Source organism: Branchiostoma floridae, chromosome 7 (assembly GCF_000003815.2).
Source record: "Branchiostoma floridae strain S238N-H82 chromosome 7, Bfl_VNyyK, whole genome shotgun sequence".
NCBI lineage: Eukaryota > Metazoa > Chordata > Leptocardii > Amphioxiformes > Branchiostomatidae > Branchiostoma > Branchiostoma floridae.
Window position 1 is genome coordinate 3,973,585 of NC_049985.1, and position 23,855 is coordinate 3,997,439.

Sequence of the window (23,855 nt, forward strand, 5' to 3'; positions counted from 1 at the left end):
TCGAGCACATTTACCCTATATCGTGGGAAAAAATTGCCAATGTAAACTATACGTAGGAACTTTTTTTATAGCAATTACAAACTACGATTAGTCAATCCCCACAAAAGGCATTTTTTCGCTGCTATTGTACAACCGCACCACTCAGAACCCACGACTGTGTACCTCCGACCTAGCGCGCGGCTGCAAAACTTTACCTGCCAATTTCTTCAGTTACAAATAAGATTTCACCAATCTAACTTTTGAGATCAGTTCCGCTGGCTAAAAGGGAATTTCTCACCGCTAAAAACATGCGTCCTTGCAGCCGTTCATTTTTGGCTTGGATCTCTTTTAGGGTCCCCACTAGCGGAGTAATACATCAATGAGACCTTAAGGACGCCTTATAATATGTTTTGACATTGAAATCTTAAGGCTACTACTTTTAAGGCTGTGTGGGCAGTGGGCTGTTGTCAAATGTGTCTACTGCGCACAGCATTGGAGGCGGAGCCCATTTCCCTCTCTTTCCGCCGCCTTTAACCCCCCCCCCCCCCAAACTGAAGTCCTTTAGCATTTACACCAGTCTGGAAAATTGTGTAAATTGCCTTTCCCAAGGTAAAACATCGATGGCATGTCAGGGGATATGAACCCAGGACCTCTGGATTCTGGGTCAAACGCCTTAACCGTGATACTGACACGAAGCAAATGCGTTGTCGATATGATTCAGTTTACAGAGGAATTAGTATTTTAATAACTTACATTTCCTGCTCAGTATACTTTTTTTGATAAAGCGACACAAAATTTGCAATGCTGCACACCATAACACGATATTTTGCCCCCTTTTCTTTGCCTAGTGACCATCCTTGCTCAGAAGTTACGGGCATTAAACATATACATTAGGTTAACAAAATGAAGAGGGCTACAACTGCACTCTTACAACAGGTTGGAAACAGTTTCCAACCCAAATGAAACAAACGTATAAAGAACATTGTCATCCGCGGAAGAACTTGACAGACTGAAGACAATCAGAAACGACCAGATGTCCGTCGTGAGACAGCGCCAGGCCCCCTGGATGAAGCAGTCCGTGTTCGTCCCGTGTCAGCACGTGCCTGATAAACGCGCCGTCCGGACTGAACAGGGAAACGCGATGGTTGTAGGTTTCAGCCACGATGATGTTATCGTCACTGTCCGTGATTACACCGGAGGGGTAGTTCAGCTGACCAGGTTCGAACCCAAATGACCCGGATGTAAAGAGATGACGACCGGCGGGGTCAAATATCTTCACGTCATGGTTGTCATGGTCACTGACGATGATTTGGTTACTGCTGTTAACGACGACATGGAGGAACGGTCCCAGCTGCTGCTGAACTTGACCTTTGTCCCCAAACTTCAGCATGACGTCACCACTGCGACTGAGTACGAAAACCTGGTACCCGATAGTGACGATGATGCGTCCCAAACCGTCAACAGCGATACCTTTCGTAGTTTTATCTGTCTCTGCAGCCCCTGTCACCTGGATGATACGTAACTCCCTCCCCTGTTTGTCCAGTACGTGAATCCTGTGTCCGTCTCCTGTCACCAACAGCTCACCGTTTGTCAGTGCAGCCACACACTCTGGCATGAACCACAGATCGACCTTCTTCCTGAAGGAACCATCTTTGTCAAGAATTTTCAGCCCCGAGTTGTTGATTTCAGTCACCACAATGTCTCCCTCCGCGGTAACAGCAAGCGGGTACGGAGTGCTAAACTGTACATCTCCACTGCCCCCCTCTCTAACGGTTTTGATGTGTTTTAGATTCGCACCTGCGATCCGTACGTTCGATCGCACCTGCCTGATTTGGGATGAGCGTAAAGATGTTCTAACCCGGGCGTCGTCCGTGGCAACTTGGTCAGCTTGCGAGTCTTGGATGTTTACAACTATGTGGGACCTCGTCGCCTTGAACCGACCGTGGGTGTCGTTACACGTCTGACACAGGTAGTCGGTACACTCCACACAGTAAAAGCTGGCCAAGTTCGCAGCCTCGCAAGCCGTACAACTACTAAAGGGGATTCCATCCTCCCTCGCCTCGGGCTTCTCCTCCTTCGGCTGTTGTTGTAGAATGTCGCGCAGTTTGCCAACGAGGAAGTTGGACTTCAGCCCCTGGACGCCATTCTCCGTGAGGGGCACGTCCTGTCGGCATGTCGGACAGTCCAGTTTCCCTACCGGCTCTGTGGCCAGGAGCCTCTCCAAACACGGCTGGCAGAAGGTGTGAAGACACGGCAGCATCTTAGGCTGCTTTAAGTCTTCCAAACACTCATGGCAGACGAGAAATTCGTCTTTGATATCGCTGATTACGTTGGACACCATGTTCAGTACCAAGTACTCGTGAAAATACGGACTTTGACACACCCATTAAAGCCTCAGAAGTGGACACCGTGAAAAGCCTTGAGGTGTCCTTGAGCGTTTGTATTGATGTTTACCATTTAACACTGGTGTTTACACAATCCCACGCTGACTGGGGTCAATCAAGGAGAATGAACCTTTTTCAACCTCCTTGGAATAATGACCCCCCTCCCCTACCTAATATATACACAGGTGTGACCCCATCTTATACATGGACGACGTCCATGGGAACCCCGAACTGCTCGAAGTCCCCAAAGCACACCCGGCAGACGAGAAATTCGTCTTTAATATATCGTTGATTGCGTTGGTCGCCATGTTTACCAGGTACTAAGTATGCACTTTGACACATCCACTGAAGCTTCCGAAGCGGTCAAAGTGAAAATGTTTACCATGTTACATCGCTTTAGAACGTCCCATTCTAGGTGTTTGTAGGGCGTTTAGACCCATTGTTAATAGGACGCTTCACTGATGGTATGGGGTCATGGAACTGGTTTTCGGACAACTGGGTGGCGCATTCAATTTTGCCGAATGCATTTTCGAGCGCCTCGTTCACGAAAGGATAAAATCATCAATATCAAAAAGAAAAAAAAAACTGAAAACAGAGAAAAATATACATTTAGAAATCAAATCGTAATCATTAGACATGTTTATTACCAGTCATGTCTAAATTTTAATGACTGGGATATTTTTGGAGATCGGAGGTCTTATATAATCACAATTCTGAAATTATGGAGCAAAAAAAATATTACAACAGGACAAAAACCATGGTGTATGGTATATAAACGACACGTGCATGTTTTAAAGGCCGGTCTAAAATTCTTCAGTGTTGGGATTTAATGTCTTGACTCGGTTTTTGCAGCAGCACGAAGTTCCCTTCTTCAGCAGAAACTCAAGGAACTCGATAATAGTGATGACGCTCGCGCCCAGGAACAGCCCCAACTGGCCACCAAGGTCACCTAGGGGTGGGGGGAACGAGTAAAAGAGACACAAATCAATCAATTAATCTATAGACGATCATAGGCACTTTTTTTTACTTTTATGTAATCATGCTGATGATCCTTACTTGTTTCAATACGCTGTTCATCTTGACAATGAATCTAATACGTACAAGAAGCAAGAATGAAGAAAATTAAGACAAATGTCTTGAGTTATCTGATACAAAACACGAGTAGAGAGGCATAGCAGAATGAATCGAGGCAAAATCAGGTAATGATAAGTTTAGAGTTAGAACGATGCATGGCGCTAGCGACAGCCTAAGTCGAAATAGAGGGACATAAGAGCAATGTAGATAAAAGTGATCGATGAGAAGAGAGAAATTAGATGACAAAAAGTATTAGCCAAAATGTCATCTAGTATTACATTAAAAAAGAAAATTAAAGAAGGACCAAAAGTAGCAAGTATGCAAAAGTAACGGGTTCCGCACTGGTGTTTCAGTGCTGAATCAATGGTTCGAATCAGCCTCAGCACTGGGTTTTCCCAGTGCTGAAGAAACGTCAGCACTGGTTTTCCCGTGCTGAATGGCCTTGTTCCAGTGCTGAATCCAATGCGAGCACTGGTTTTCCAGTGCTGAACTGTCGTCAGCACTCAACTACCAGTGCTGAACTCCCGGCATATAATACGGACTAACCAAGAAGTGCATTGGTGCTGATGGCTCTTCTCTGCTGCACAGTCTGCAGGTTCAGCTGCTGGTAGTAAATATCCAGCAGCACGATGTTATCTCTGAAGGGGCAAAGGTCATGAGTAAGAGGTCAAAGGTCACAAGTGGGACAAACGTCATGGAGACATACAAGGAAAATCATGTTGCACAATTCTGGAATTATGGAGCAAAAAAATATTATAACAGGACAGAAACCATGGTGTATGGTAAACTTTGAGAATAAAGAGAGGTCAGAGTTAACAGGGTAGAGGTCAAAGGGGCAGAACAAAGAGCACGACCAGCTACACATCATCATATACACTGCAGGACTAATACTTTAGTTGTTCTTCGGTCATGTTGAAGTATTCTGTGTAGAATTCCTTGGTGCTGGAGCTGGGCCAGCCTCCGTACGACACGGTGGCGGGATAGGCGGTGGCGCTGCAGGGGGTCGGGCAGTCACAGGTCTGCTTCCCGGACTTCAGCTCAGCTGGAAGAACAGGCCAACACAACAGAAAGTATCGACAAGAGCGTCTAAATTTGAGAGCTAACTGGTAAACCGTGACACAACGTGTTGTACATTTACGGTGCTCAATCTTAGCTCTACGAGGCCCAAAAACATATACGTTTTAGCTTATAAAAGACTCTAGACTCAGGTGTATCCTAATACTTTGTGGTGAGTTCTTCTCAAGCTCAAGGTTTGACTTTCTTCTAACAAATGCGTCATCAGGCAAAAATAAAAATAAAGCTTTTGTGTCGCCTTAGTTGTACATGCTGGACCTATTCGATATAATATGGCTGCATTTGCAATATGACAAGCTAGTCTCAAGGCGGGGCTCCGTTCTACAGCAAACTACTATTCTATGCAAGCTCCCTTCCAGAAGTCTGTGAAGGATGCTAGCCTCACCCATGGTTGTTTTGACACACCCGGTGACGACAGACGGTTGGCAGTAGTCCAGCGTTCCCGGCATGCTCACGGTTCTACAGCCGCACGCGTCGGCCACGTGACCAGCCCGGCACTCCAGCAGGCACCCCGTCTTGGTGTACCCGGAGTAGTACCGCAGGGTCCGCCCGGGCTCGCACTTCCCCCACGGTGGAACCTCGTTTGTGTACTGCAGAAAGAGAAAATAGCACGTCTTCACAAATATATTTGAATACGATGCAATGGAAGGAAAGCGGATTGATCTAAGGGCAGTGGGTACTCCAGCCCGCGTCAAGTTTGAATGACCAATTACGAAGAACACGTGACCTCATAGAAAAGAAAGACTAGGAGAAGTTAACAGAGAATGAAGGAACAGGCGAAGGAAGGGGGAAACGAGTTAAGGAACGATAGAAGGAAGGAAGGAAGGAAGGAAGGAAGGAAGGAAGGAAGGAAGGAAGGAAGGAAGGAAGGAAGGAAGGAAGGAAGGAAGGAAGGAAGGAAGGAAGGAAGGAAAGAAAGAAGGAAAGAAGGAAGGAAGGAAAAAGGAAAGGGAGGAAGTCACGAAGAAAGAAAAAAAGGTACCTAGCCCCAACATCTGTCCCTACCTGTATCTTGCTAATGCTGGCGTAGGCGTGAGTTCCGGGCCCGACGGAGATGCCCTGGGTGTCCACAGTGGGCGGCTCGTTGGGGGAGTGGACTACGAACCTGATCCCGGCGTCCAGGTTACCCGTCAGGGCGTTCTCAGTGTACTCGTCCTGTGGCCACAACAACCGGCTTTGCTATCAATCATTCGATCGATCAATCAATGAATAAATTAATCAATCACCAAATAGCAATTACTCAAGCTACTGGACATTCTTTAATGATTTTGAAAACGGTCAAACGTTTCGGTGTCACTGTCAAAATGTAGCGAATGCAACCTGAAACGTCTATCCGTTTCCAAAATCATATCTCAGTATTTGCTTGAGTTACTGCACTGGTGTAGATGCTGAGATATTCATCGCACCTGTTGGATATTTATGGCCACCCGCAGGCCGTTCCCCACCCCCGCGATGGTCTGATTTAGCGTCCCGCCTTCGTTGAACACCCAACAGATTCCAAACGACGTAAAAACGAGCGTGAAGTTCTGGAAATAAAGACAAATATTTCAAATTTTAAAACTTTTTTGCAATTATATTTTCTCAATGGACCGATCCTGTCAACGCCATGTCGAACAGATAGAACCCTCTATTCTATTTCGAACACCTCCGTCAAAAGGACAGAAATGGCTATTTTTGACGGAGGTGTTCGAAATAGAACCATGATCGAACAGGGGGCGGGAATTTGAGATCAGTCCATTGCAATTATTGACTCCATCTTTTTATCATCAATGACACCTGTTGCTGTTTCTGCTGTAACCAACAGAATGAGCCAAAGGGGTAAAGAATACACCAATCGGCAACGTCCCTAAGACGTCGCCAAAAAATCTGGGTACAGTCAAATCTGCCCAAGTGACCACCTCTTCTCAGCGACCACCCGGCCATTACGACCGCTTTTTCTCGGTCACGAAAATGTTTTCCATTGACATAAGCATTAAGCGACCTTTTCTCAACGGCCACCTGGCCAACGCGGCCGCCAAAAATTGGGACCGCACAGGACCAAATACCTGCCCATAACAACCGCGTCATTTTCAACGATTTTCGATGTTAACTAGCGCGATTTTGTCAGTTTGATTGTCATTACGATGTTATGTTTAGAATAAAGACGGCAGCGGTCAATTGGTGGGGTGGGTCAATCGGGCAGTCCACTGTAATATGGGATAAAATTTCGTTGTAAGAAAATCTGAATTTAGTTGTTACAGAATAAAAAAAACAAAACAACAACACTGGTCCATCTAACGATTGTAGACGCAGGAATGCAACTTCTACTTCTTTGTATGGTAGAAATTCGATTCATAAGAAGTAACGTTATATCTTTTTTTAGAGTAGAGTTCCTCTGGCGCAGGTAGGAACGTCCTGTTCCAATTTTTGTTCATTTAGAAAATTCACCAGGCTTACTTACATTTTTGCGTGCGTGTTGTATTAGACATTAAACACCCAGCTTACTTACTTCTTTGCGTGTGTGTGCTTTGCCATTAAACACAACGGAAACAATTTATACTATACATCGGGCATGATGTGAGTCGATACTCTTCTCATCGACCACCTGTCCAAATTGACCGCTTTTTCCCGGTCCCGCAGTTGGTCGTCTTGGGCAGGTTTGACTGTACTAAAAAGTAACTCACATCCTTCGAGCACGCCTGGCCCCTCCAGGTGCAGCCAATCAGAGAGACATCCATGTCGAAGCCTGCTCTTAGCGTGAACTCCGCTAGGTTGAATCCGTCAGGGATGCCGGTGCTGTTCCAGTCGAAGTTGTACTGGTCGCTGTCCTCGTAGTCGCTGTCGTAGTCGTAGTCGTTAAAGCCTGTAGAGCCCTCTAGCAGAGTGGAAACGTACTGAAGTTCCTGTGCAGTGATCTTGGAGAAGCGGTATCTGCCAATCGCAGACATACATTTGATAACAAATTGTAATCCTAATTCTTTCGTATCAAGCTTTAAAAAGACACTTCGATGGGTACAGAGGAGGTCATCAAGCACCCAAACACCATCAGCAACGAAGAACTATGGCAACGCACCGGATATGGACCAGTGGGGACAGAAATAGTACGCAAGCGGTGGACCTGGGTTGGTCACACCCTGTATAGTGAGGGAAGCCTTTACATGGACCCACCTCCCCCAGGAAAGTGCAAAGACCCAAAACACCTGGATACGCAGATGTGAGTTATCTCCAAGCAGATCCTACAATGGCATAAAATAGTACCAAACTGACCAGTGTAGTCAGCCAAGAAGTGTCCATTTGCCATGTAGGCTTCACTCCTCTGTCAGCTTTTAATATTATCTTATGCTACCGTAGGATCTGCTTGGAGATTAGATGTGAGGGCGTCTGACTATACATGGGAACAGCTGGCGGAAGATGGAGGGAGTTAGTTGTGGCATATGCCCAAGGGTGGGCAGTAGGCCTCCAAGACAAACAACACGTAAAAATAGACACAAATCATGTCCACGACTATTCTCTTTACGTCTTATGTAGTTTGGTGTTTTTTTATATCACGCTTTTCGCTCCCGAACGTTGGTTTGGAAACGTGACGTATGCCTTACTTGTTGAAGTTACAGATGGTGACTGTGGGAAAGTCCAGGACGTCTCGGAACTCCACCTTCATGTTCGTCACCGTGTCGAACTGGAAGTACGCCACAAACCTAGCAGAGAACATTAGCGATAATATATGTCTCTATCAGACTGACAATGCTGGCTGTCACAGGGAGAATAATCCAGTACGTCTCGGAACTCCACCTTCATGTTTGTCACCGTGTCGAACTGGAAATACGCCACAAACCTACGGAGGGGACCAAGCGGGAACCAGCTCAGATACTTTGTCTTTGTCTCAATTCCTTTCTTCCTTACTCCAATTCTTCCCTTCTTTCAGTCTGTCTTTCTCCGGGCTGTCGTTCTTTTCGGTGTTTTTATTTTCTTAGACAAATTGAGATACTAGTACTACTAGCCTTCACTTCCGGCAGTGGTATACGAAGAGCATAATAAGGATAAATAAATCTTCAGGTAGATCGGTCAGAGGCCACCAGCATCCGCATGTTGTGCTTTACTTAACTGATGTCCATGTGTGCTAATGTCTTCTTTAATGCAAAAGCGTGAAAGTCATATAATCGATAATGCAAATCGATGTAATTATGGGCCTAACGATTTTATGGTGTACACATTTTTTGTGTTTGTCATCTTTTATCATCACTTTTTTCTCCTTTTTTCTCACCTCTCAGTGATCTGCCAGGCGGCGACCCCGAACATGGTGAGGAAGAGCAGCGACCAGGCCAGGCGGGCGCCCCCGTGCCTCGCCCCGACGATCTTCCCCAGCCCGTGCAGGGACGTCCCCTCTGCGTACTCCCTCTCCGCGCTGTCCGCACCGCAGCAGCTCGCCATGGAGGAGGAACTGGAGAAAAATCAAATGATAATTCTAAACTTTATATCCGTACACAAAATAAAGGGCTTACCAGCAAGCTTTCGATCAGTCCTCTGATCCTTATCAGGAAGACCCACGTAAGTGGTGGGGCGCTGTTAACCGTGAGCTTGGCAGAGCACAAGAGAGATCTAATAGTACCACCATTGAGGACGTGCCAGACCACGAGGTGGCCGAGGTCCTAAATCAGTACTTTTCCTCAGCGTGGTGTCCTGGAACGTCTTTGCACCTGTGCCCCCTGCAGTGCCCGACTCCATGCGTTGACTTGTGTTCGATTGGCGAGGTGAAGACTCTTCTTAAGGGCTTAAACCCTCACAAGGCAAGCGGTCCTGATGATCTCCCGACATGGACTCTCAAGCATTACGCTGACGACTTGGCGCCAGTCATCACCCACCTGTTTAACGCTTCGTATGAGGAGGGGGTTGTTCCTAGCATATGGAAGGCGGCAAACGTTGTCCCTGTGCCAAAATCTAAGGGTGCAGCTAACGCCAGTGAGATGAGGCCCGTGTCCCTCTTACCCGTAGCGGCCAAGCTCATGGAACGGTGTATTCTGAAAAGACTATTGCCCTCTATTACACCTGCCATTAGAAACCAGAACGCTTACCTGAAGGCTTCTTCCACTGTCTTAGCGGCCATAAGGATGGTACACACGTGGCTGTCAGCCTTAGACTCAAGACGTCACGCTGCAGTCCTTGCTTTGTTCGCAGACATGAGCAAAGCATTTGATAGAGCGAACCATTCAATTCTCCTCCAACGAGTGAACGACGTGGTGACCAATCCACGCATGGTAGCCTGGATACAGAACCATCTGCAGGGCCGTACCCAGAGAGTGGTTGCTAACGGTAAAGTCAGCGAGTGGAGAGTACTCACTTCGGGGGTACCTCAGGGAGGTGTACTGTCACCCTACCTTTTCCTCCTGTTCATGAGTACTCGAGACGTAGTCTACAGCGACACTCTTGATGTCGGCTACGCGGACGACGTGGGTTTGTCCAGGTCTATCTCCCTGGAGAAGGATCGCGTGGATAACAGTATGAGAGAGGAAGCGCTACAGCTTGATTCCTGGGCGGAGTGCAATGACATGCTGCTAAACGGCAAAAAAAGTCAGTCTCTGTTGATCTGCTTCAGCAGAAACATTCCACTTTTACCGCCACTCTCTCTCGGCGGTGAACCCGTACCATTCTCAAGGGTCGCAAAGGGCCTTGGGTTCATCTTCGACTGCAAGCTGTCATGGCACGACCATGTTCAATCCCTCGTTTCAAAAGCATCGAGCAGGCTGCACTATCTCAGACTACTGACTAAACAGGGGATGTGCGTGGCTGACCTGGTTCAGATTTACCTGTCACTTATTCGTAGCGTTCTTGAATACGGTCACGTTCTGCTGGTAGGTTGCAGCAAAGAACAATCGGACAGTATGGAACGGGTACAGAAACGGGCCCTCCGTATCATCTCTCTCGGGGGTAGGCGATCAGTTCCCAACTTACCTTCCTTAAAAGAAAGGAGAGAAGCTGCTGCAGTAAAGCTCTTTAAGGACATGTTAAGACCCGAACATCCACTGCACGACCTTGTGCCTCCTCAGAGACGCACAGTTACTGGCAGGCAACTGAGGAACAAGAACGCGTTCACTCTCCCCAAGGCAAGAACTGACAGACTGAAACAGTCGTTCCTCCACACTGCAGTCAGACTTTATAATAACTCTATTTCCTAGCATTACCATCAGCCTGTGAGTTCGGATCTATGCTTAGTGTTTGTTAATATATTATGTATTTTTGTTTGTTGACATTCTGCACGTATAAGTTTCTTTGTAACAAACCTACGCAATTCAGGGTATACCATGTGTGTATTTCCCTGCCTATGTACGTTTGAGGAAGAAATAAATAAATAAAAATAAATTATCAAGTTGAAATGACCGAAAGGAAGTGTGACGTCAGCAATGGGTCAAAGGTGTTTGGAAGTCGGTATCGGCCCTCGTCTCCGTTGAGGGAAGGTTGATAGGCTCTGATGTGACATAGGCTCTGGGTAATTTCAACTTGATAAGGATCAGAGGACTGCGCGAAAGCTTGTTGGTAAGCGCTTTATTTTGTGTACGAATATGAAGTTTAGAATTGTAACATTATGTTTGATTACCGTCACAGATGGACTTGAATTCGAGCAAATAATGCGATGTTTTAGTCATGCTTGGGACCGCATTTTTCCTGCCGCAACGCCACCACCGTGGCATAGAGCAGAAGAGTTCTGTTGACAAAACAGGCTGGTACAAAACCGTAGCTTCTACAAGGCTCCACATGTCACTAGTATCTATTTCATATTAAATGACTTTTGTTGGCATCCTAAGCAATATTACAGGGTTAAAAGTGGAAATATCCTGAATAAGGCAGTCTGTATAATATTGACATCTAATGCACTATTTTAGCACATTTACATCATCATTTCATAAATTAAGCCATTAAAACGGCGCATGAACGAGTCGCACGAGAATTCTTGATCAAGTCCTTATTTGGGGGGGGGGGGGGTCCAATAATAAGGAGTATCCTCGTGCAACTTGTCTCTGGGCGAGCTATGTCCAGTATCAGGGTGAAGTGCATTTCACCCTGATACTGGACATGCTCTGGGCCGTTTTCAACCGCTCAAAGTATGACATGATGATGTAAATGTGAGAGTACAGTACAGTAGATCATGCAGATTGCCTTATTCAGAATATTTCCACTTTTAATGCTGTAATGTTGCTTAGGATGCCTTTAAAAGATTATGCGTCATCTGTGTTGCAAATGATGACAACATTCCACAATTTTACTTCAACTAAAATGTCGTAATTCATGTAAGATTGCACCACCAGTCGATCTGTTGCCTTTCTGTGTGAAAACAGAACTGAAAATAATGCACACATGAGACAATCAAATATTCATAAGAAATCAACACAGTAACATATTTGTTTGAACGCACAGAAAATAAGGGCATGACTACATAAATATATATACATGTATATATATATATAGATAGATATAAATATATATATATATATATATATATATATATATATAGAGAGAGAGAGAGAGAGAGAGAGAGAGAGAGAGAGAGACTGTACGTATTGGTTATGACAGTAACGTATAGGTCAAACACAGCACGCCTGCATGAATCATGTCATAATACCACCCTCATACTCACATTAGGCGCGATTCGATCGGACGACGAGTCTGCAAGCTCTAAATTACGAGGAGGCATGACCCTGACGGGAAGGGGGAACTCTGCCATTTCTTCGCCGGCATCAGGGTCATGCCTCCTCGTAAACTAGAGCTCGCAGACTCGTCGTCCGATCTAATCGCGCCTAATGTGAGGGGGTATAAAGGTGCTCTTACATCCTTGTTGACGGTTGATTAAATCAACACACAGAGAAAGAGACAAACACACATACAGACAAAACACCCCCTACCATACAACCTCCTTTTTCACGGAGGTGATGCGAATTCTGGGCCTCTAAGTAACCGTTCGACCATGTCCACATACTGGTTAGGTACCCCTTTTGTCTCTGCCCAGACTGCAGCTGGTATAATTCACATGGCGGGTGCCTCAGGCGACTGGGCGTGTACGACCAATGTTTACATTGTTTGGGCTGTATCCAAGGACTAAAAACCGCCACCGTGCATTAAAAAAAAACACAAAACCAGTAAATCTTCAGGCGGTTCTTAACCAAAGACGCAAAGAGAATACAGAAAATTTGGAGCTAACAAGACAGGATCAAAAGAAGACATTTTTTTATGTATAGTAACACCAAAAAAGTGACGTCGACGACTCTTTGATGAATTTTGTCTTTATCAAATCAAACCGTATTTGGGGTAATTGACCTCTAGCTCCACATACTTGAGTAATATGTACTTTGATTCAACCTTGAAACAATAAGAGCATTATTTTGGATTAACTTCAAATCGGATCTTCTCTTGGGTCCAGTATTTCATACGTCATATCTGAGGTGCGATAACTCACCTTGATACAGGTGTTTCAGACAGGGTAATAAGATGAAGAGTGTTTTGGGACTGCTCCACTTTACATAAGGAATGTACTGGGAGAGTCCATTCTTTCACTGGGAAAGTCCATTCTTTCATTGATGTGTTAATGAATCAATTTGGGACTCGGGTGGTGATTCGGAATTCAATTTTTTTGACCGTATTTTGGACTTTTTACATGTGGGTATCACTGAAGTGGTTCATTCTCGCGGGGAGAATTTTTCAAAATTCACTTTTGGACCGGGTGATTATGTAGGAAGTCCAGCTTTTTGTTGGATGTGTTTTTAGGTGGCCCATTTTATTAGTAGATGTGCCTCACGAATAGTCCATTCTCGCACTGGGGTTGGCTGTTTTGATATTCACTTTTGGACAGTCCATTTTTGCATGGGTTGGGAGATGGTTGAAATATGCTGTCTTTGCTCGCAAATGTTGCCTGTCTAGTATGAGATTTATGTCCTTCAAAAGCAGAAAGCAGGTCGCTTGTGTGTGGCAGTTGTGTGAACACACGCTGACTGTAAGCAATTCACCAGTTCAACCAGTTTTCCAATCAGTGTTCGCTATTCTTGATTTTTGTTGAAAACTTCAAATCATAGATGCATTGTTATGGCGTTTGGTATTCCTTACATTACATACCCTTATTCCTGCTTAGAATCAATCAACCGCTCCTGGTATAGGTTTGAAGTTAAGTGGCCCTTATAAAACACCACATCTGCGTACCTTTACTGTTACTGTTAGCTTCTATGACATATTCGTCAGCACCATCTAGATCAGTGTTGCTTGCCGAGACAAAATGTGTATTTCAGACTGAGATTGATTTAAACTGTAAGAATTTTGTCTAATACATTGGTTACCATATATTTAAGGTGAACATTTTCGGTGTAGTCGCTACATACGGCGCAGCAACTTTTATGACAGACCGTCGCGCGATTTTGTACCATAGAATTACTGTGGTGGAACCGAACGCCGTTAAGGATATAAGACTTCTCTTTCTGTCGCAGGGCATCTGAAATATTTTGCAGCCCACGAATGACTATATGTGACCGTACTACGTACATATATGTTAGCGGACTCATAGACATGTTTGACAGTATTGTTTTAAACATAACGTTATGATATGATTATGTGTTCCTCCGTCGGCATCGACGATGACCAGTGACATCACGTTGTATGATTTGATACATATGATACGTATGATACGTACCGTCTTGCAGTGGTCGAATCGTCAAAGGTCGTCTCAACGACGCGTCAGAGGCTGATCACGACCGCCACCCAAGCAGAGCACGATGCTTCAGTGGCGCACCAAGCTTGTGTGTTGGGTGACTTCAAACGTGTGACGGACACAGCTAAAATGGAACAGTCCAGAACAGATCTCTTCTGAGAAACCAGTTGGCAAATCGGATCGATCCCACAAGGCCGGGTGCCCTGTAATTATCTGACCTCGGGTGTCACAGACCTACTAGGCAGACACAAAGGAAAGATGCCCCCTGCAGTTAAAAGCACTAGGCGACCCAGACCTATACTCTCCGCCTCATAAACAAACACGGCTAAACCCTGTCCTGCACACGCACACGAACACATATACACGTAGACTCATACAAACACACACACACACACACACACACACACACACACACACACACACACACACACACACACACACACACACACACACAAAGTTACCGATTCTTGCATAACGTTAAAGCTGCACCATGTAATACAGGCCATAAAATTAGGACATACAAAAATAGATTTTCCTGCCATTTCTTAACATAGTAAGATTAATCTAACCTTCAACACCGCATGCCAATGCTCAAGTGAGTTGCAACATCATTACATAATACAAACATGATTAAAATATGTGATGCTCCGAGAGAAACACATGGCTTATCACTGGCTTATCACTGTATTGTGTGACTGCTCAGGGGTTTCCGAAATCGATGGGGTGGGCTAAGCTAGTGGGCTGAGATAGTGCTAATCTCCAAGCAGATCCACGGTGGTGTAATATAGTATCACCGGTGCCCATTTGACTCCATTTGGCCGGTTATGCTCCTTGGACAGCTTTGATACTATCTTATGGCACCGTAGGATCTGCTTGGAGATTAAGATAGTGCCCCCTTTCAGGGCCCCACTTTTACTTCTAGCTGGTGCCCAGAGACCTCAGCGCTGAATGGATTTGTCCTCTAAATTCAGCTCAGATATGTATGAATATTTGAAAATTTATGCAATTTATATACACTTGGATGTAATAATGTATACTTTCATGTCAAATATAAAGACAACAACTATTGGGATGAATCAAATGCAATTTTCAATTCAAATTTCAGGCAACCGGGTGGCGCATTCAAATAGATTTTTGGAAGCCCAGTACGTACATACGCAAGACGATAAATGATGAATATTACAAAGAAAGTAAATAAATGAATAGTTTATTGCAAATTCATGCCCGAGAGCTAATTGCAGGTGCAATGTAACATGTTAAAGGGGACTAGCCTGACTAAAATCGCGCCCCTAGCGGTCGCCCCATTTCAGTGCTGGTATTTGTATGTCTGGGTTGCTGCGGCAACAAGACGTTCCCTATCATTCTTCAGCAGGAACTCCAAGAACTCGATAATGGTTCAGTGTTCAGTGATGGCTGGAATGCCCCGATGTATATGGCGGCATCATGATATTCGTTACAAAGTAGTATAAATGCATTAGACAGTTTTGCAAATGAGACCATGGTTAATGAAAATGCTGCAATTCCTTGGTGGTAAATGGCGGTATAATTGATAATACGGTATTTCGAAGATACAAATCAGACCTTCATTTCCATAGCTGATACGATAAAGACATAACTGGGGATTTCTTTCGGAGATCAGTGGTCTTATGATAGAAGACACGTGCATGTTTAGAAGGCAGATTTAAAACTCTTCAGTGTTGGTATTTGTCTTGACTCATATTATAACTTTTCCATTTCAGTACTAGTGTTGATATTTTTCTTGTCTCGATCTTTGCGGCAGCACGAGGTTGTCTTCTTCAGCAGGAACTCGTTAACGATTCATAACGCCCACCGTCTCTAGCTCTGTTCAGTGATAGAATGCCCTGATGTATATGGCCTCTTTATATTCCTTACAAAGTACATATAGTATAAATGCATGAAACAATTATGAAAATGAAAGCGTGATTACTAAAAATGCTGCAGATTTATAACTTTTCCATTTCATTTTTGATATCTTTCTTGTCTCGGTCTTTGCGGCAGCACGAAGTTCCCTTCTTTACTAAGAACTCCAGGAACTCGATAATGGTGATGACGCTCGCGCCCAGGAACAGCCCCAGCTGGCCGCCAAGGTCACCTAGGGGTGGAGGGAACGAGTGAAAGAGACATGAACTTGTCAATTAAACAATAGAAAGACGACCACACGCACTTACTTTGTGATGTAAGATATAATTGGTACTCTGGTATCTCTACTTGTTTTATTAGCCAGTGTATTATCCAAACACACACACACACACATAGTCTTACGCTGCCTAATTGTATCATTCTCCTCTGTGGTCTATTGTTCATAATTACAATCCACTCGAAAGTAGGGACGAAGAAAATAAGGATAAAGAGGTCTTAGCTAACACAAAAACACGAATTGCAGGCCAATTGGTAAAGAATCAATGCAAAACCGGAATGGCAAATTAAAGGTACTGCATTCAAATAAAAGGTAAAGGTTAGGCGGGTGACTTCTAATTAAGACTTAGGACGATGCATCAGGTGCTAGCGGCAACTCAAGTCAAAATAGAAGGATATAAGGGCAAAGTAGAAGAAATGTGAGAAGCGAGAAACGAAATGACAAAAATAGTAACTAACCCAGCAGTGCGTTTGTGCTGATGGCTCTTCTCTGCTGCACAGTCTGTAGGTTCAGCTGCTGGTAGTAAACATCCAGCAGCACGATGTTATCTCTGAAGGGCAAAAGTCACGGTTGGTGAGGTCGTGAGTAAAAGGTCTATGGTCAAAGGTCACAGTCGGGACAAAGGTCATGGTTGGGCATAGACAAGAAAAATCCTGTTGCACAATCCTGAAACTATGGAGCAAAATGTTATAACTGGTTAAAGTCCATGGTGTATATATATATATAATTATGTATTAATACCAAAGAGTAAAACATCGAGCATAATGAAAAGGTCAAAGTTGACAGGGCAGAAGTCAAAGGGTCAAATACAAAGAGCGTACTTTATTTCCTGTTCGGTCATGTTGAGGAACTCGGTGTAAAAGAGCTTGGTGCTGGAGCTGGGCCAACCTCCGTACGACACGGTTGCGGGATAGGCCGTGGCGCTGCAGGGGGTCGGACAGTCACAGGTCCTCTTCCCGGACTTCAGCTCAGCTGGAAGAACAGGCCAACAGAAACTTTGTTTAAACTATTTAGCAAAACGTTTAAAATTATGAGCTAACCCTGTAAAACTGGTTAACAGTGACACAGCGTACTGTACACATACGGTGCTTAAACTTGGCTATAGTCGTATAGAGGGCTTAGAAATGTATTTATTTTAGTATATAAAACACACTGGACTTGAGTGTGCCCTACTACTTTGCAGCAGAAGGGTGGTGAGTTCTTCTCCAGGTCAGAGTGTGACTTTCTTCCTACAAATACGCACACAATCAGGCAAGAACGTTTCTGTGACCATAGTTGCACATGTCAGTACAGTCAAACCTGCCCGAGCGACCACCTCTTCTCAGCGACCACCTGACCATTTCGACCGCTTTTTCTCGGTCCCTTTTTATTTCCCCGTTGACGTAAGCATTAAGCGACCTTTTCTCAACGACCACCTGACCAACGCGACCGCGACCGGCCCAAATTGGGACCCATAACGACCGCATCATTTTCAAAATTGAGGTTTTCATCGATTTTTGATGATAACTAGCGCGATGTTGTGCCAAAATCGGCCAGTTTAGTGTACAAATATTGAGGTTTAAAACACTGTATCGTATAAAAGCTCGATAAAAGCTCGAATTTACAGTGTGCGTGTTGCATTTGACATTAATTGTCATTAAAGACCTCGCTTTTTGCGTGCGTGCAGTGTGCTTGCTATTTGCCATTAAACACAACGGAAACCATTTGTACTTTGCATCGGGCATGTTTTGAGTCGATACTCTTCTCAGCGACCACCTGTCCAAATTTTTTCCGGTCCCCCGGCTGGTCGTCTTGGGCAGGTTTGACTGTACTTGTTACAAGCAAACAGCTGGACCAATTCGATTCGGTTGTATTTGTAATCGTTCTTATATGACAATCAAGTCTCACCTATTGTAGTCTTGACACACCCTGTGACGACAGACGGCTGACAGTAGTCCAGCGTTCCCGGCATGCTCACGGTCCTACAGCCGCACGCGCTGGCCACGTGATCAGCCCGGCACTCCAGCAGGCACCCCGTCTTGGTGTACCCGGAGTAGTGCCGCAGGGTCCGCCCGGGCTCGCATTTCCCCCACGGAGGGATCTCGTTTGTGTACTGCAGGAAGAAAAGGAAACTTTATTAGAACAAATTTATAGAACTTTTCCAGTACGTTGTACAAAAGGCTAGCCCCGCTAACAGAAAATAGACAGTACAAATGGAATTGGACAAGGACAGCATACTTATAAATAACTATATTGTAAATACAAAGAAATATAAGAATAAAAAAGAACTTGCTTTAATTATTTGGTATCAATCAATCAATCAATCGACCGATCAATCAATCGTCTAATAGCAATTACTCAAGTAACTTGATATGATTTTGAAAACGGTCAAACGCAACATCCGTTATCTTTCGTCAGTTTCACGGCCAAAAGGTAGTGCACGCTAACTGAAACGTCTGACCGTTTCCACAATCATATCCATTTGCTTGAGTAACCGCCTCTTTGCGTAGCTTCTCACCGCACCTGTTGGATATGTATGGCCACCTGCAGGCCGTTGCCCACTCCCGAGATGGTCTGATTTAGCGTCCCACCTCCGTTGAACATCCAACAGTTTCCAAAAGACGTAAAAATGTGCGTGAAGTTCTGGAAATAAATATGATTATTTGAAATTTTACAATATTTATTTTCAATTTGCAATTCTTGACCCCACTTTTAATTATTTCAATTATTGGGCCAGTCTAACTGTCCTTTTAAACATAATTTACACTTGTCACTGATGTAACGAACAGGATGACCCATCCATTTCCAGGAGAAGAATAGATCAATCGCCTCTGAGGCGTCGCCAAAAAAATCTAGGTAACTCACATCCGAAGAGCACCGCTGGCCTCTCCAGTGACAGTCCATCAGCGATGTATGTATGTTGAAGCCTGCTCTTAGCGTGAACTCCGCTAGGTTGAATTCGTCAGGAATGCCGGTGCTGTTCCAGTCGTAGTAGTACTGGTAAGCGCCGCCGTCGTCGTCGTCGTAGTAGTCGCCGTCGTAGTCGTAGTCGCTAAATCCTGTAGAGCCCTCTAGCAGAGTGGAAACGTACTGCAGCTCCTGTGCAGTGATCTTGGAGAAGCGGTACCTGCCAAACGCAGGCACACAAGTTTTAATCCTAATGCCTCTAGCAGAAAGGAACAGTACTGCACCTAAGGACTTTCATTTATGCTAGCAAAAATCATCTATTCTCCAATCAGAGGTTGAGTCGGGATATTCATGGTAGTGGCCGGAATTTCTTATGCCTCTTTTCTTAATTACCGCTCCCTCCCCTCCACTACTTATGAGAGTGGGGGTGGGGTATGAATAAAAAATTGAATCTGACATGAACAGCTGAAGTTGCCCATACATCTTTGCAGATGCTTAGGGACGTGGCGCCCATCTCCATTTCTGTAGCCCTTGGGCCACACATTAGTGCAAGCCACTACAGCAGGGGGCTGGTCCGCTGGTAGTGATGTGTGTTTAACTCCCATACTCTTCCTCATTAGTGCTGAGTTGCTAAGCAGAGAAATCAGCATGTACCATTGTCTTTGATATGACTCGGCCGGGGATCGAACTCACGACCTACCGAATACAAGGCGAACACTCTAAACAGCTGCAGCTGCAGGTACTGCAGTTTAAAGCTTCCTGATAGTCCTTGCGAAAGAAATGCTCAACTGTAGCTATCGCGTTGCTCACCTGTTGAAGTTGCAGATGGTGACGGTGGGGAAGGCCAGCACATCTCGGAACTCCACCTTCATGTTCGTCACCGTGTCGAACTGGAAATACGCCACAAACCTGCGGGGACCAAGCGGGAACCGGCTCAGATATTAATCTCCAAACAGATCCTGCGGGGCCATAAGATAATATCAAAGCTGGCCAAGGAGTATAGCCGGCCAAAGGGCGTCAGATGGGGACCGGAGCGTTCACACTCCGAGGCCGGCTTCACTCCTCTGCCGGCTTTTGATAGTAGATTATGCTACCGTAGGATCTGCTTGGAGATTACTCTTACACGCACGTTGTCGTTAAGTCGAAAGCGATGAGACGCGCGGTTTCATTTTCTTCTGAATGATCAAGACCTTTGTTTCGACTCATTCCTTCATTCCTCCTCTTCTCTCTTTCTTTCTTCATTCCTTTATTCTGTCTTTCTACGTTTCGTCCTTTTCAGTGTTTTTATTTCTTAGACAACTCGAAATAATGGCAGTAGTAAGAAGAAGAGCATGATAATTGTTACTCCTCAGGTAGCTCGGTCAGAGGACACCAGCATCAGTACATGTATGCTGTGCCTTACAGACCCTCACTGTTGTGAATGTGTTAAAATGTGTGAAAGTATGTACGTGTGGTCATATTATCAGCTAGGTAACTGCCTAGTGTCCACATCGCATTGTTCCTTTTACAATTTGTCATCTAATCAATAAATACAAAATCTTTCGAATCGTTCATACAATTTTTGGGGTATTTGCCTTCTTTTTTTATCATCCATTTTCTTTATACTCACCTCTCTGTGATCTGCCAGGCGGCGAGCCCGAACATGGTGAGGAACAGCAGAGTCCAGAGCAGGCGGGCTGGGCGGTGCCTCGCCCCGGCGATCTTCCCCACCCCGTGCAGGGACGTCTCCTCCGCGAACTCCCGCTCCGCGCTGTCAGCACCGCAGCAGCTCACCATAAGGGATGAACTGAGGAAAATCAAATGATTAATGAATTATTTTAGTTACGTTTGGGACGGCATTATTCTAGAGCTCTTCGATTACATCGAATAATAATGAAATATTTATCGAAAACCAACATTACATTTGGATTGACGCAACGAAAATAAGGATACAATTATACATATATGGCGATGACTGTAAAGAATGGACCATAACATATTACTAGTGCACTAACTGGAATCGTACAATCCGTTGGAACAGGTGTTCCTGACTTATGTCGCAGACGAATCGACACAAGTAACACACAAACATACACGCAAATACACACGCATACACACACACACTCACACACTCACTCATACACACGCACAGATAATCACACACAACACACACACACAGACAAACGCACACACATACACTCCAATTTTCATGTGAGGTGATTACAATTCGACGGCAAGGGCCACGTTGAAATTGACAGAGCAACTCTTTCCACTTACTACATAAAACACTCAGATAGAAACGCCAAGGCTCATACTAGTACGCTGGGCCCTTACCACCACGCATACGGATAAAAAGCACCAAGAAAGTTAGATATACCTTGCTGTTTGTTCCTCAGAGAAAGACGACCTGTCGGCTTGAGTAAAATTCTGTGCTTGATCAGGAGTCACTCGTGAGTTCTGGAAGGACATATTGACAACAAAACTCCCGGTGTTCTCTCTATCACAAGAACATTCTTACACATAGGCCACTGTTCGCGGGTCAACCAGGGGTTTTCGGGAAACCCTGTTCAGTCCAGACAGGAAAATGGGCTGAAAACCCTGTCCAGTCTGAAATGAGGGTCTGCATGGGGGTCCCTGGCAATACTTAAAGCTACAGCGCTTACATTACTATATTTCGTAACACTATATATAAGTCGTTCTTTCTGTGCATAAAATTTAAAAAAAGTTTTGATGTATAGCTTACAACTTATACCCCCAAATAGACCCTCTTTTTAGACTGAACAGGTTTTCCCAAAAACCGTCAACGAGCCCCTTTAACTGTGACAGGTAGATTTTCAAATCGAAGCCAGCCAACTTCTGGCATTCAACAAATTCCACCAAATAAAAGCTTGTTGACTGCCCCAGAGTAGAGTGGCCGGAGTGGCCGGAAGGTATTAAAGTTGTGATTCGATGTCCTGATCTCCGATCCAGGTCCATGTCCACTTACTGGTTAGGTACCTCTCATTTTGTCCCTGACCAGGCTGCAGGCATAAATCACATGGCGGACTGGGCGTGTCCGAACAATGTTAACACTGTTTGTTTAGGCTGTAACCAGGGACTAAAAACCGCCACCGTCCATCTAAAGACTTTAAGATCACCATAAAATCAGTTAATCCCCTGGCGTATTATAACAAGACGTAAAAAACGCACGGCTACTTTGGAGCTATGGTTACATGTTTCAGATAGACGTTATAGATAGAAGAGATAGTTTCAAAATTTTGTGTATTTATGGACAACTTATCAATTTGATGGTTTATCTAAAAGTAAGGTAACCGCTGACCCTTACGGGAACGAAATAAAGACTAGATTCTTATCTGGGCAAAGTAAATTAATTGAACAATACGACAATCTTTTATTGGGGAGGGGGGCTGGTTTGCGATTTTCAACGTTGGATTATAGGTTCCCTTATGCCGGGAAAGGGAGTTGGCCGAGGAAGGAAGTTTGCCGTGGAAAGGAGTTTGCGAGACGTGGCAAAAATAAAATGAAAGCCAGCCCCGCTCGAAGGCTGCAACGGAGGCTACTAGGAATCATGAGCAGTTTGTGACATAGCCTGCTATTGGTGACAAAGTTACGTAGAATCGGACATTGCGTTGTGTGTTACTAAAATACTCACAGTGACAGCCTCGGGTTCGACTGGTCAGGCTTCAACTGTCCAGCCTGCTCAGCTGATATCCCAGTGTATTCGAGTGTCACCACAGACTGACCAAGACTCTAGCATGCCACTGCTTAAAACATCCTTGATAGTATCAACAATACTATACCTAATACTCCAAATATACCATTGTTACAATGGAAAAATTAGATCTTGGTCTTTTTTTCTCAAAGGATTTCTTATATTGTACTTTCCACACAGTATACTACATTTTGCCTCCGGCTCAGACCTTTAATCTTAAACGACCTTGACAGTCTTTGTAGTCGACTACCACTTCTTCACTTCATTGCACACGCTTATGTGCTCTTTGTGGCGTGGGTAGTAGTCTTAATCACTATCATTCATCACATCATAATACGTTACCTTGACTCACACAATGTTACTTAGATTTAATCTATGTGAAACCAGTTAATACTCGATGCCCTTTGGTTTTGTATTAATGAATTTCACATTGTACTTAGTTTCTTTATGGTGATTTATAATAAGTGATTTAACTCGAGCGTATTAACTTCTCTTTTTACTCGCTAGCTATTGCACCCGTCAGTCAGTATGAAGAGAACATTATGTATATATAAGACCACCAAAGAAGTTACGGCGCCTCGAGCTAACATAAATCAACAGGTATTTATCACTTAAGCCGTATTTGGTGCTATTTACTTCTAGCTGCGTATAATTGAGTGATCCGCGTACTTTAATTCAACCTTGAACCAGTAAGAGCATTACTTTGGATTACCTTAAAATCGGATCTTTCATGAGTCAAATGTTGTTTTCGTCAAAGGATTCCCAAGGGTTTCCTAAACGCATATCGCTAGATTTGTCTTGGCAGTTGGAAAAAAAAACGTTGCTTTAAATTTCGTTTCTTTGGCATGTTCTCACTTCTCCCTATCATGTATTCAGGACCTTCTTATACCCCCCTCACATGTAGCGAAAATCGACAGGAGGACGAGTCTGCGAGCTCTAGATTACGAG

The 23,855-nt window shown here is 44.6% G+C and overlaps 4 protein-coding genes across 4 annotated transcripts; 1 reads left to right on the forward strand and 3 right to left on the reverse strand.

The window, feature by feature from the left end:
• Positions 1 to 964: 964 nt before the first annotated feature.
• Positions 965 to 2,320, reverse strand: LOC118419315 (tripartite motif-containing protein 3-like). Its single transcript, XM_035825676.1, has one exon. The coding sequence runs from the start codon at positions 2,318 to 2,320 to the stop codon at positions 965 to 967; it is 1,356 nt and encodes a 451-aa protein (XP_035681569.1).
• Positions 2,321 to 2,753: 433 nt separating this feature from the next.
• On the reverse strand, positions 2,754 to 14,497 carry LOC118420264 (acid-sensing ion channel 5-like). The gene is made up of 10 exons (XM_035826991.1): positions 14,155 to 14,497; positions 8,752 to 8,928; positions 8,087 to 8,185; positions 7,175 to 7,421; positions 5,918 to 6,037; positions 5,517 to 5,666; positions 4,897 to 5,101; positions 4,329 to 4,479; positions 3,984 to 4,075; positions 2,754 to 3,312 (listed from the first exon to the last, which is right to left on the reverse strand). The coding sequence occupies exons 2-10, from the start codon at positions 8,916 to 8,918 to the stop codon at positions 3,167 to 3,169; spliced, it is 1,377 nt and encodes a 458-aa protein (XP_035682884.1). The 5' UTR covers positions 8,919 to 8,928; positions 14,155 to 14,497; the 3' UTR covers positions 2,754 to 3,166.
• On the forward strand, positions 9,665 to 10,660 carry LOC118419319. Its single transcript, XM_035825681.1, has one exon. The coding sequence runs from the start codon at positions 9,665 to 9,667 to the stop codon at positions 10,658 to 10,660; it is 996 nt and encodes a 331-aa protein (XP_035681574.1).
• An 851-nt stretch (positions 14,498 to 15,348) lies between the features above and the next one.
• On the reverse strand, positions 15,349 to 20,860 carry LOC118419321 (acid-sensing ion channel 5-like). Its single transcript, XM_035825682.1, has 8 exons — positions 20,826 to 20,860; positions 20,027 to 20,125; positions 19,175 to 19,436; positions 18,833 to 18,952; positions 18,218 to 18,422; positions 17,152 to 17,302; positions 16,789 to 16,880; positions 15,349 to 16,285 (listed from the first exon to the last, which is right to left on the reverse strand). Exons 1-8 carry the CDS (start codon positions 20,858 to 20,860, stop codon positions 16,137 to 16,139), a joined length of 1,113 nt encoding a protein of 370 aa, XP_035681575.1. The 3' UTR covers positions 15,349 to 16,136.
• Between the last annotated feature and the right edge of the window lie 2,995 nt (positions 20,861 to 23,855).